At 47.7% G+C, this 12,735-nt stretch overlaps 1 protein-coding gene and 1 long non-coding RNA gene across 14 annotated transcripts in view; both read left to right on the top strand.

The window, feature by feature from the left end:
* The first annotated feature begins 356 nt into the window (after positions 1-356).
* Positions 357-8,402, top strand: LOC141920574 (uncharacterized). 4 transcript variants are annotated; one of them, XR_012622396.1, is made up of 4 exons: positions 357-480; positions 738-838; positions 4,009-4,218; positions 6,695-8,402. It is a non-coding gene; the product is annotated as an uncharacterized LOC141920574 (long non-coding RNA). The 4 variants fall into 4 exon arrangements; XR_012622395.1 differs by lacking the exon at positions 6,695-8,402 and adding an exon at positions 4,904-5,607; XR_012622394.1 differs by lacking the exon at positions 6,695-8,402 and adding an exon at positions 4,860-5,607 and having other exon boundaries at positions 4,009-4,213.
* A 1,713-nt stretch (positions 8,403-10,115) lies between these two features.
* Positions 10,116-12,735, top strand: part of KIZ (kizuna centrosomal protein) — a 51,198-nt gene continuing 48,578 nt past the window's right edge. For 9 of the 10 annotated variants that reach the window (XR_012622401.1, XR_012622397.1, XR_012622398.1 and 6 more), the window contains exon 1: positions 10,116-10,248. Coding sequence is in view for 5 of the 10 variants with exons in the window: in XM_074817543.1 (XP_074673644.1) it covers positions 10,163-10,248 (86 nt within the window). In the remaining 5 variants the exon portion in view is untranslated. The remainder of the gene's footprint in view (positions 10,249-12,735) is intronic. The other variant, XM_074817544.1, reaches the window with a different exon arrangement.

A 12,735-nucleotide genomic window follows, 5' to 3' on the forward strand; every position in this document is an offset into this window, starting at 1 on the left:
AGCCTTAAAGGCACATCGCACCTTGGCATCCGCGGGGCCCAGGCGGGAACAGCGGAAAATCTTGCTTTAAAAGGAAAAAAAAAAAAAAAAAAAAAAAAGTGGAATGGTGGGGAGGATGGGGAAAAACACGAGTAAAACCCGCGCAGGTCGGGTTTAGCGGTTTAAGCGCCTATGAAGGGAGCCGGCGCTTTGCTGAGCTCCGCTTAAGCTCCAGCACTGGGCCTGGGCCGCCCTCTTCCCGATTTATTCCCGTAATATGGTTCTGCAAAGGAGAAGAAAGGGGAGGGGGGGGGGAGGGGGGGGGGGGGGGGGCGCGAAGAAGCCAGAGCCAAAAGAGTCGCTCTGCAATTTATTCCAATGGGTGGCTTTTAAGAAGCTGGCAATTTGAGACGGCTGGGTGTTATTTAGTGCAATATGAAATCAAATGATCCTATTTCTCAAATAACAGTGTCTGGGAGGAGAAGTGAATGCTCTGAAAAGGTAATTGTCTCCTGATGATATTTCCATTATACCCCAATCCTGGCCTAAATGCTATCAGCGCCGGTCTGAAATCGATACGGGGAGGGCGGACGGGCTCTCCCGCCTCGCACCGGTGGGGTCCCGGCCGCTCCCGCACGGCCCCGGCGGGGAGGGAAGTGGGGAAGCATCCCCGATCCTAGCACCCCGTGGTCTTTGCAGGAGGGATTTGGGGGAAAATCCTAATTTTTTAAATATTTTTCCCCCCCTTGCCTCGGCAGAGCCGTGGTTTGCTGGCCGTGCCGGCTGCGAGGGAGCAGCCCGGGACTGGGGCTGGCACCGTCTCCGCCGGCTGCGGAGGAGCCGCCGCGCCGGAGCCGAGGTAAGGAGCGCGGCAGGAGCCTGCCCGCGGCGGGGGGAGCCGCGGGGCGACGGGGCGGCTCTGCGGGAGAAACCTCCCGGATTGAAAAACTGCCCTTCGCCCGGCTGCGACCCCCGCGAAAGGGCCCGGCCGCCGGTTCGCTTCGAGGAGGGCGGTTAAACGGGGGTCCGGGGGGGGCTGGCAGGGCCGAGGGGCCGCGATCCCTCGCCCCGCCAGAGCCGCTGCCGCAGCCCCTTGGATGGGGCTGGGGAAGGGAATCCGGTCCCTTCTCGGAGCGGGGCAGCAGGTTACCAAACGCATCGTTTCCCCCCGAAAGCCCAGTCTGTCGGGCGTTGTGTCCCGTCCCGTCCCCCCACACCGGAGCAGCTTTCGGGGCGCTCTGCCCCCCCGCTGCTCTCGCACCCACCCGAGTTTCAAGCCCCGCAGCACACGGCCAGCCCTGGGGTCGCGCAAAGCCGCTGCCTTCAGTTACTGATGATTATTGTTGGTCCCAGTCACCCGGAGACGCTGGAAAAGCAGCAGGGATTAGCCCGAATAGGTGCAGCGTTTGGCAGCGCTCCCCTAGAACGCCACCGCGGCCGGATTTTGTGAAATACCCTGATTTTTTTGAACGGGACCGAGCGTCCCTTTCGCTGTCCGTTACGTGCCCGCGCCGCGAAATTATAAAATCATCAGAATTAAATCACTCGAGGGAAACGACGGGGGAAGAAAAAAGAGAAACGAAGGCGGTAAGCAGGAGGAAGAGGCAAAGCGAGCAGAACCTACCTTGCTCCGCTCCCGCCGCGGCGGCCGCGCTGCCCGGGCCGGGGCTCCCGGGCCGGGGCTCCCGGGGCAGCGCCGGGCCCGCTCCGGAGGCATCCCGGGGAGCCCGGCTCGCCGTCTGCCCCGTCACCCGCCCTGCAGCAGCAGCGATGGGCTGTACCCTGGGAGCCAAGGGGCGAACGGGAGTTTTGCAGCACCTTCCGAAAATTCATACCGGTGCTTTCCCCCACGTCGCGTTTCGGGTGGAGGGGATTGTCCTTCGGTTGCTTGCGTGGAGCTGGGGGGAGGGGGGGCCGTTGGGTTGCTTGCTTTTTTTTTTTTTTTTTTTTTTTTTTTCCCTTTTCTTTTTTAAGCCCAGGCTAGCGGCCGGGGGGCCCGGTGTGGCCCCGGCTCCCGGAGCAGAGCGGCGAGCCCAGATTTCGCCCTGGCATTCGGCTAATTGCTGCATAATTGCGATGAAGGGAAGGGTCGGGCGTCCACGCCAGCGCCGGGCAGGCTGGCAGCGCGTCCCCGGGCACCTCGGAGCACAGCAAATAAATGCACTTCTGCATTTAAAAAAAAAAAAAAAAAATTGCGAGCGGAGCGTTTTAATTGAGCAATCCTTTAAAAGTTGACTGGATGGTTGCAATTGTCTGTGTTGCTCCGGGGGGACAAGAACTCGCCTTTCGGTGTGTAAGAGCCGAGGTTGCTGCAGGCTGGCACTGCTGGGGGTGGGGGACACTGGGGGGGCAGCCGGAGGCCGCTGCCTGGGGCACGGTCAGATGCTTAAGTCCCCCCCAGGGTCTGGTCCTCTCCTGAGGGAAACAGGGCACCCTCTGGCCACCATCCTGCGCTCGAAGAGGCCGTGTACGGTACGTGTGTCAGCAAACAGTCAAAATGTTTTGGACCTGTAAATCAGCCCAGACCTTTTCTGTCCACAGATTCCACCTGCTTGTCCCACCGACAGGAGGATTTCCTCAAAAGTAGATCCGAAACAAATTTTTGAGCACTGTCTAAATGTCCTATTGGAATATTTTTCCATCTCTCCTCAAGCCTTTTTGCCAGCTTCTGCTTCACGTTCCTATTTATGTTTGCCACGATTGTTTACTGTTGCATATACTAAATGGAGTTCAGAGGGCACATCCCAGCAATGCTGAGCAGACACAGTTTAATTAATTTAATAGTCTTAAGCTTGTTCTCCTGCTTTTCAAATGAATGAATGGCTTATACGTATGGATCCTTTCATTCATCATCAGAACAATCTTCTGCAAAGGACAGAGGGGAACATGCTTAATAAATCACAGAAAAACACCGTGGTGGTTTGGGACAGGAAGTGAAAAATACCGTGTTCACTTGAAACTGGATTTCAAAGAAACAGAGAATTCAGAGAAGCAGCATTTAGTTATTACCCCACGTGAAATTTGGCCTGGCTCTGCTGAAAAGCAAACCAGCTTCTCCAGTGCTTCATAGGGTCCAGACATTCAGCTCCAAACCTCAGGCAGAAGTAAAAATAAAATGGAGACAGCAACCAAACAGTGACTAGAAATCAGTTCAGGTTTACACATAATTCTAGCTCTAGGGAACACATTTATTTTCCACATATGCTGATGCTGCCGTTTTGTTGATTTGCTTGCTTTTTGTTTTGACTTGCAAGTGTTCATGTTGGTGTTGAAATACAAACATCTTTAACAGGGTTTAAATATTTCGGTGTAGGGTAGTGAGCGATTCTCAAGAGAGTCTCTGTCACTGTCTAAAGAGCAGCATCCCGCTACCCGTGCCGTCGTCGGTGAGGCACAGCCCTCGGATCTCATTTCCCTTGCCCCAAACAGCACTAAACTGCAAGGCTCGCCCAAGTGCTTCCTTTTGTTTCAAACCCTTGTAGCTTGGAGCACTTGTTGAACCTGACGACAAGTGCATCAAAGTGGCTGACAATTACGAAATAAACAAATATCATTTGAGGCATTTTTAAGCAGAATCAAGTAATACATAGATTAGCTTATTGATGTCGTTATCATATTGAATATTATTCATACTTCTGATATTTCTGCTGCACAGCAGCATTCCCTGCTCAGTAAACATCATATTATCTCACTATGCAAAAGGCTTCATTAATCAAAACAGACAATAGGCCAGACGCTCTCTCTTTGAGTCTGGGGTTTTGGATCTTCTAGGCTTTTTACCTTGTCTAAATGCCTTGTCCCTGTCAACACAGAAAGCAATTCTTCAAAATAGATTGGTATAAAATGTGGTGCTAAAAAGGAAACATTATCTAATTCAGTTAAAAGAACTTCCCAGTTATTTTATATTTTCCCTTTAATTTTTCATGACTTGTAGAAGAAAAACTTTTTCACTATTTCATTCAGAGATTACTCCACTCATTTGTTGAAATACTAATGAAAGAGCCTGATAAATCTCTGTCCTTCAAACAGCAGCAGCAGCAAGTGCCAAGATCAAGAAATATGGAGTTGACTGACCAACCTGTGATTGTGCTGCCTGCCTCGCTCATTGGAGATGGGGAATGGATGGTGGATGGGGAGCTGGGAATAATGTGGCCATGAAGCTGCTGTCCAGAAAGAGGATCCTGGCAAAACCATGGCATGATCCTGACTTGGTGCAAAGGACCGCATGTTGACGGCAAGGTAGGACACTTTTGTGGCTAGGAAAATGTTGGGGTGTAAAATCTCTGCTTTGTAGGTTCACTGCAGCATCACAAACATACAGCTGCATGCTGCAGGTGCAGAGCAGGCATTCAGGCACACAGCATCGTTCCTTTGTCTGAAGAGTTTGACAGAGGCAGATTTGAGCCCTGTGATGTATGTTCTCCATCCTGCAATTTGTGACAAAGTTGAACTCTGCGTGGTTGTGGTTTGCGATGTGCGGCAGGCTCTGCCTCGCACTGAGCCACAGTGTGTTGAGTCGAGCTTGCACAGTGGAGTAGTGCTCCCTTCTGTGGGACCCACGCAGGCAGCTGTGGGATTGATTTTGGCTATGTGTTTGTGAGCCATCTTCTGCTTTCTTTTTGGTTACTGCAGGCCTGAAAGAGACATTCCATAATGATCCAAAATAGTATTTCCTGCACAGAAATACATCAGAACTGTTTCAGATTGAGCAACAGAAATGACAGCAGTGGTTGTGTGGGGCGCTCCAGAGCGTAAGGCATAGATAATTCCAGAGAAGACAGGAATATTGCCTTTTGACAGTCTGTCGTGAGTGGTCTCGTTCAAATTCAGCCTCTTGTCTCACATTTCAGAAAACCTAAATTCAGTTCTCATTTCTCCAGGGATGGGGAAACTCAACACGGTCAATCTCCTCTTTCCTCTTCAGACAACAGCAGACACTTAAATGAAGACTGGTTAATTCCTTGTGTCTACATCTCAGAAACAGAAGTGACCTTGAATTATTGGGAAAACAGAGAGACCCGAAAACTCCCAGACAACCTCTCCAGATCCTTGGCCTTGGAAAAGCCTGAGTCAGGTCATACCTGATCCCTTCTGGTCTTGGAGCCTCATATGCCACATAGGAGACTCAGAAAACACTTTGAGATGGCAGGAGAGGAGGGATACTTCCCGGCAAACGGTCTCTAAACTGGTCCCCTCCCCGTGCTGCAGCATTTCTGTGGCTCATTAACAACATGAAGCCGTAAACAATGGCATGTGCTTGTATCTAAATTCTCCAGGATTAATTCAAAATTCATTGACAATGACATTACTAGAGACTTTTCAATTATGTCAATAAGCTTTGGATAAGGCCCTTACATTCTTAATAAACATTATATAGTTTTAAATGCTGTAGTCTTTTTCTTAAGTTTTTTATTTAATCAGCCATTATCTTTGGCTTCTGTGTTAACAAGTTCTTGCTGGAGGAACTCATTTTACCTGTCCTGTCTACAACAAAAAATGCCTTCTTCAGTAAGACAATGTATATTCTACTTATGCATCAGAAACGAGTAATAATAGGTTTCAAGGAACTGTAACATTTAATAAAAGCATTTTATTACATTTAAATTTATTAAAATTTAAACATTAAATTCAACATGTTAATTACCGTTTCCATGCATTGACACTGGCAGTCAGAAATGGATCCACACAACTGCTCTGCTGAGATATGCTCACTGGTGTTATTTGCTCTTTGATAACTAATGTATTATTAGTGCTCTTCATTTGGGACTTGATTCATTAACAAAAAGACTTATATGGGCATTATGTAAATTTTTGGTATGTCTTTTGCATAGCTACCAGGGCATGTATTATGAATCTAATTGAAAAGAAAAAAAAAAAAAAGAAAAGAAAATGTATTCCGTTCTGTCGTGACTCGTGGGCAAGCTAAGTGTACAGTCACTCTCAGAAGTCAAATAAGCACAGAGAGGAAAAACCTTTTCAGTACATCACAGCCTGTGCTTCTGCAAATCCCTTTCCAGAGAAACCACACACAAACCCTAGCTGCTGTGTTTTGGCAGAAACAGCAAAATGGTGGCAGTGAAATGTTCAGACTCTCTCATAGATCTCATCCATGTGCCTGCTGCATACATCAGAGCTTGCAGCTAGTCACCCCTTTTGGTTTTAATCAATAATTTCTCTTTAATGCTTTTGAAGTCGTGATTTGGTTTATTCTAATCCAGATGTTGTCAAGCAATATTTGTATTTCTCACATTGTGAAACTCAGCTAAAATCAGAGAGGGCCCTTAATCTGTGAAAGCTCACCGTTACTGTTATGGCAGCAGTGTGTGTGGGGTGTCTTTGTCCCAGGACACCCTACACAAGGACACTAACAATTTCTGCTTTATATAAAGATTTTCCCATCTTTCTGGGACCAAGTGGACGTAGCCTCAGGCTGGAGCAGCCCCTTGTGCAGCGCCGCAGAATCCCCCAGGCTCTGGCAGCAGGGAAGCGGCCCTGTGAACCATCACCGATGTGCTGCTGGGCCCAGCCCCATGGTGCCCTTAAGTGTGGGGACATGGAGTGACACCTGGGCCCCCAGCCTTTCGCTGGGAGAGAGCAACACAGGCTGTCTCTGGAGGCATGTGTTGTCAGTCCCTTACCCCCTTTTTTTTTCCCCTACAAAGATATATTCTTTTTCACTTTCTTCTCTTTCTCCTGTCCATTTTTTCTCCTGCAGGTGAGCACCCTGCGGCCAGAGGCTCATCACAATGAGGCAAATCCTGCACCTTCCGGGATACTGTTACACCTCCAGAGGAAAACAGGATGCTGAAAGCACACATGGTTTCCTCCCTAAATTAAGAAAAAGTGTGTAAATCTGTTAAGATTAGTGCACATCAATCCCTGCATTTGAATCAAGAGATACTTTCGTTTGCAAGCTATTGGGGAAAAAAAATCATATCATTCAAAGTGTATTTAATAAGACAGAAGGAGACAGATTTCTTTGACAATGTTACAGCTCTTATCAGATTACACTAAAATTAAATTAATACAATCTAAACGAAGTGTTAAGTACTGAAGGGAGAACACAAACAAAACACTCCTCTTTGTAGGCTTTCAGGGATGGGGTACTGATGTTAGTTAACAGGGATGTGAGCAATAAGATTATTCTTGAGTCAATTATGAGTCCTTCAGTGTCAGCACGGGAGATCTGTGCCACAGAGGGGAGCACACGCCCTGCACCAAGACAAGGAGTAGAAGGGTGAGAGGAACAAAGTGGGTAACATACTGGGGTGACCCAGGCTAAGGCACCATATTTCCTTTTTTTTTTTTTTAATAAAACATCAGTGTGTTTAACCCTGTCTGCTTTTCTTTCTTCTACTTTGGCTTTCCTTCTACTTTTTTTCTTCTCCTTTGTGCTGCCCACAGTGCTGGAACTGGTGAGGTCAGGTTAGCACCGTCCCCATTAGCATTACACCCCCGTGTCCCCCGCCGCGCCCCAATTACCCCAGGTAGAGATCAACCCCTTTCAGCTGAAACCTGGAAATCTTGGTTTGGGAATAACGTTTTCCAGTATGTACATACAATGTCTGCTCACAATTTTAGATAGCGCTAGAAGTGTTTGAAAGTTTTGATATTATTTTAGCAAGCACAAATATTTTCAAAAGCAGTTTAGTCTTCCAGAACCAAACCTGGTATGTCACTGGTACAGGCTTAAGAAAGCCAGATTCTTTGCCTGTTTTGAAAAATAACAAATTTGTAGTATATGAAAGTGTTTTCTTGTTCAAACGCCATATAGCCTCTCACAGTTTTCTGCACTGACAATCAGCGATGCATTCAAAGTATGTGTCAGCCTGACAGAGCGCGTTTCATGGCTGACATTCTGAAATAACAAGTTTTCAGCGTCTCACCTCGGAGTCAAAGGGTAGACTATTTATTTTGATGTAGATATTAACAATGAGAGCTGTTATGAGGGACCTTCTGAGGGAAAAAAAAGCAATTTAACTATGAAGCAACCATGAAAACCCTTTTATTTCCATTTTATCTGCCCCCATGACTGAGCAGGAACATCATGCTGATACAAAGGCTCTGGAGAAGTCTTAGTACTACAAGTAACTCTCAAGGAGGGCAGGGGGATCATGTCTGCAGCTGAGATGCCAAAGCTCCATTTTTTCCCCACATATTTTTAAAGGAAAGAGCAAGCTGTGGTGGACCTGGGTTGCAAAGTCAGGATCTGGGGAAAAAATGCCCAACTTTGGAAAGTTAGGCAAGCTCAGACCCAGATTTCACCTGTTGGTTCTCGTGAAGATGTGAACTCGCACTGTGATTGAGGTCTTCATAACATGTGTTTGCTTCCAATAAACAGAAGAGGGAGAAAGAACAGTACATCTTTTATTGTAAGCATGTTTTATGTGAGTTCAATAATAAAAGGCTCCCAAATCTGCAAATCCTTTGCCTATGTGTTTTCTTGAGTAGGTAAGCTCTAAAATGAGCTAAAGCCATCCATATCTTATTGAGCCATTTATTTATAGCGGATGCAAAGGTTAAGCCAGACAGCAGCTATGGTTATTCAAGTGACAGAAGCTAATTTGGGGGCTCTTAAGTACAGCTACAACAATTCAGCAAAGCTTTTTGCTTTACATTTTAAATTTGGTTTATTCGAGTTGGAGGCTGAAGATGTCGAAAAACACTAGGAATACTGTCACATGACACTGAACCCTGGCAGAGGAACCTTGACCCGCATGACGCTCGTCCGGATGCTCTTGAGCCTCTTGAACCCCCCGGCGCTGGTGTGTGGCTTGAGCTGTGTCCTCAGCCGTGCAGCTACTACCTCGCAACTACAGCTGATGCTTTCATGTGGCTGTTGTCAGACAGAAGTTCTAATGAAGGGTAATTATGATGATGATCTCATACTAATTGTGTACTGATTGCTGTTCTAATTATGCTTAAGCATTTCATAGCTATCCGCAATTTTGTCTATTGATGTAGCATTTCTTCTCCTTAAATTCAAATACTCTCGCGGTATTTGAACTTTCTTTTATTGGGGCCCTGGAATCTAAGCTCTAATTTGGCAACTTCCTTTCAAAGGGATCTAAATTTTTATCTGAAAATGGGAAAAAATGTAGTTTTCTTTTCCACTTCATTTTCCAGCTGGAGATGTAAATGCAGGGTTTGTTAGGGCTGATCCAGTGCTCATTCAAGGTGGTGTGGCTTTTCCCACCAACCGATGGATTTTGGTGAGAGGACATCAACAACTCCTGCCAGCTAGACAAAGTGACGATTCAGAGGAGGAGGAATCGGAAATTTTATTGAGATGCTTGATTTCTATGCAAATGGAAAGAGGCCATTTGCATTTTCTGATTAGCTTTTTTCCTGAAAAACATAGTGTACAATGAACTCAGTAAAACCAAGGGGGGGAGGAGGGGGGGCTGCTACTGTAACTGTTCAGAAGCTCCCAATTATTTTTGTAATTAATGTCCTAGCGCCTTGCAAAGTCCCTATTTCCCCCCTTTTCCAGAGACACAGCATTTACTTTGAGTCTCTTTAACAAAGTAACAAGCAATAGGACAAGAGGGAATGGCCTCAAGTTGCGCCAGGGAAGGTTTAGACTGGATATTAGGAAGCATTTCTTTACAGAATGGGTTGTTAGGCCTTGGAATGGGCTGCCCAGGGAGGTGGTGGAGTCCCCATCCCTGGAGGTGTTAAGAGTCGGGTTGACATAGTGCTGAGGGATCTGGTGTAGCTGGGAACGGTCAGTGTGAGGTTAATGGTTGGACTGCATGATCTTCAAGGTCTTTTCCAACCTTGATGATTCTGTGATTCTGTGATACTGCCTCGTCCCAGGTTATCCCACAGACTGGGGCCCAGCTCTCAACACTCGTCTGGAGACTTGACTGGGCACCACAGCCACTTTAACTGCTGTAGTAATACCTAAATTAACAGATTTCATCCTATTGTATTAACAGACGAAGTAATAATTTAGGAATAAATGCTTCAAATCTCAGCCCGAGATGCCTGGCATCTCTAAGTGCCCACACGCAGGCCGGGGCCGTCCCGCGGGGCGGGAACCCGGACGCCTCAGGATGCCAGAACACCCGCCCCACCCCGCCCCGTCCCCATGGCAACGCAGGGGCGGGGCTTCCGGGGCGGGGCCGGCGCGGTGCACGGCGGGAGCCGTCGCTTTGGCCACCGAAGTAAACAGGGCGGCATGAGCGGGCCCCGGCCGGTGGCTCCGGGCTCCCCCCCGGGCCGCTGCCAGTGGCTCGGCAGCCTCCTGCGCCGCCTCCGCGACAGGTGAGGAGACCGCACGCCCCTCCGCTGGGCCCCGCTCCACGGGAGCGGCCGCGTCGGGACAGGCCCCTGCGGGCCTCCGGTGGGCCTCGCCCCCCGCTCCCCTCCCCCCAGGAGGGGCCCTGAGGGGGGGTGAGGGGCGGGCGGCACGCGCGGGCTTTCCTGTCAGCATCTCCCCCGCCCCGGCGCCTCTGCCGTGGCGGCTGGCGGCCCGGTGCGCCCCGAGGTACCGCTCTGCCGAGGGGTCAGGCCGCCGGCCGCCCCGGAAGGCGGCCTCTGGGTCTCCGCCCCGAGGGGGGATGCGGGTGCCGGCAGCCGCGGCGGGGAAAGCGGATTCCCGCCTTCCCGGGAGCGGGGCAGTGCTGCGCTCCGGGAAGAATGCAGTGGGGTTCATGAGGTGCCTTTGGGACGTTTACACCCGGGGGCTTTCTGCGGGGCAGGGGCAAATAGTCCAGTTTGTCGGAGAGGGCACTTCTGTCACCTCCTTCTGCTTTATCATCTACTTTCGGCTGATTATATATTGGGGGTGGGGGAATATTTGAATCTCAGTTATCGGTGACATCTGATTTCGATGTGTGCACTCATTGTGCGTATGGCATTGTTAGCACATTGAGTGACTTGTGAAAGCACTGTAGACCTGTTACTGCTTCTCTGAGAAGTTCTCCTGAAACACTTCCGGCAATAGTTACAAAATTGCTTGTTACTTTAAGCAAACAACATAGATGCTGATTATTTCAGAGCTAGCTAGTTGATGAATGGACACATACAGATGTTTCACCAACAAGTATCTTTTTAATCTTTACAAAAAGTTATTTTAGGTGTTTCAACTTATGGGTGCTTCAGGGGAACCTGACTTAAGGAAAAAAGCAAGTGTATGTGGTGATGCAAGCTTTCTGAAGGGGCTTTGGCCTGAGGGATCTCAATCACTGGTCAGTTCCTCTGAAGCTGTGTGCAATTAGTGATGCTCATAGCCTGTTACTCACTGCAATAACCACAGTAATTGGTGTCAATTAGCACTTTTTTTTGCTGGCCAGAGGAAGTCTCTCGAGATCATTTGTGGTATACTGTTATGAAGCTGCTTTTTAAGCAGTACCTGTTTTCTGTCTAATACAGAAGACTTTGATTTCTGGGTCTCATGCTAGTATCTCAAACATACAGTCTTGGCAGAAATAATAACACCACGGCTGTGGGAATCTACACTTGCATTTAGATACTGCTTTGACAAAAATGCTGTGAATATCTTTGCTAATATCCTGTTCTGGTCTGGAAGTCCACTGGTGAACAAAACAGGAACAATTTGCTGTTTAAAAGACTGGATAAGAATATACAGAGTATACCTTTATTGTATAGAAATTGTTAAAGATGTGGGCCCTAGATAGGGAAGACACTTTATCTAAATTGCAGCATTAGAAAATGAAGGGAGAGGGCAGATTAAAATCTGAGTGTTCTAGACTGCATGCTGCTTTAAACTGTGTCTTTGTGTGCAGATATTCCTCATATTAGAAGTAGAGATGGCTTGTGCTTCCCGAGAGCCCGGTCTGCGTGAAGTATGGTCACCTCTTGTAGCTTCTCTGGTGTTTGAGCTAGGGCTGAGCTTACAGTGCGCAAATGGACTACCCCTCTTCAGCTCCTCTGGGAATGTAGTACACTTCAGACACCAGCTCCTCTGTCTAATTCAGTTGCACCAAAAGATTCAGCAGGAGTTCAGAAGAGGAGTTACAGGCAGACAGATAGCATAAGCTGTGCTTCCTTTGCTTCCAGCTTAACAGGTCTTGTGATAATAAACAAACCTATTCTGCCGGGCATGCTTCTGTTGTATGTACTTTAAAATAAAAGATGTACTTGGTGATGATGACAAACACAGAGTAATTTTTATGCCAGACTGCAAGTTGTATGCTGCCGTTGCCTCTGGGAATGGTACTGCAGAGGCAGATGCCTCTTCAGAATTTCTCAAAGTGATACCTTTTATCCAAACAACTTTTTAAAGTGTTAAATATAAAACCTTTTGTTAAATCATTGGAGCATTTTGGCTTTTTAAGTCCTCCTTTGGACTCCTGCACTGATCTGATTTCAAGTCGCCTGTTCCAAGACCTGAAGTACCAGACAGCTGTTTCACTCCTGACTGCAGTCGTGTTTTCAGCTTGCAGTTGTGCTTAAGCAGACAATGAGCCACTGCGTAGAGGCTGTATGTGCAAGAGCTTGAATATGGTGGAGGAAGCTGCTGCTTGGTTATGTCCTCCACCTGACCCTTGGTGAACTAGAAGGGAGTTTTCATGAATATTTCTTTTCCAACTGTTCTCATATGTATTCTTTAAATACTTGAAGTCTGAAGTGCTTGAGAAATTAGCCACCAGATATTAAGCTTCTGATAAACAGTCAACATGGACTGCCTTGAGACTTGGGCAAAAAACTGCATAACTCCACCTTAAATTACATGTTAGACTTTATTGGCCACATCTTATTTCCTGATGCTGGTACTTTGTCTAATCT

This window comes from Strix aluco, chromosome 3 (genome assembly GCF_031877795.1).
Source record: "Strix aluco isolate bStrAlu1 chromosome 3, bStrAlu1.hap1, whole genome shotgun sequence".
Classification (NCBI taxonomy): Eukaryota; Metazoa; Chordata; class Aves; order Strigiformes; family Strigidae; genus Strix; species Strix aluco.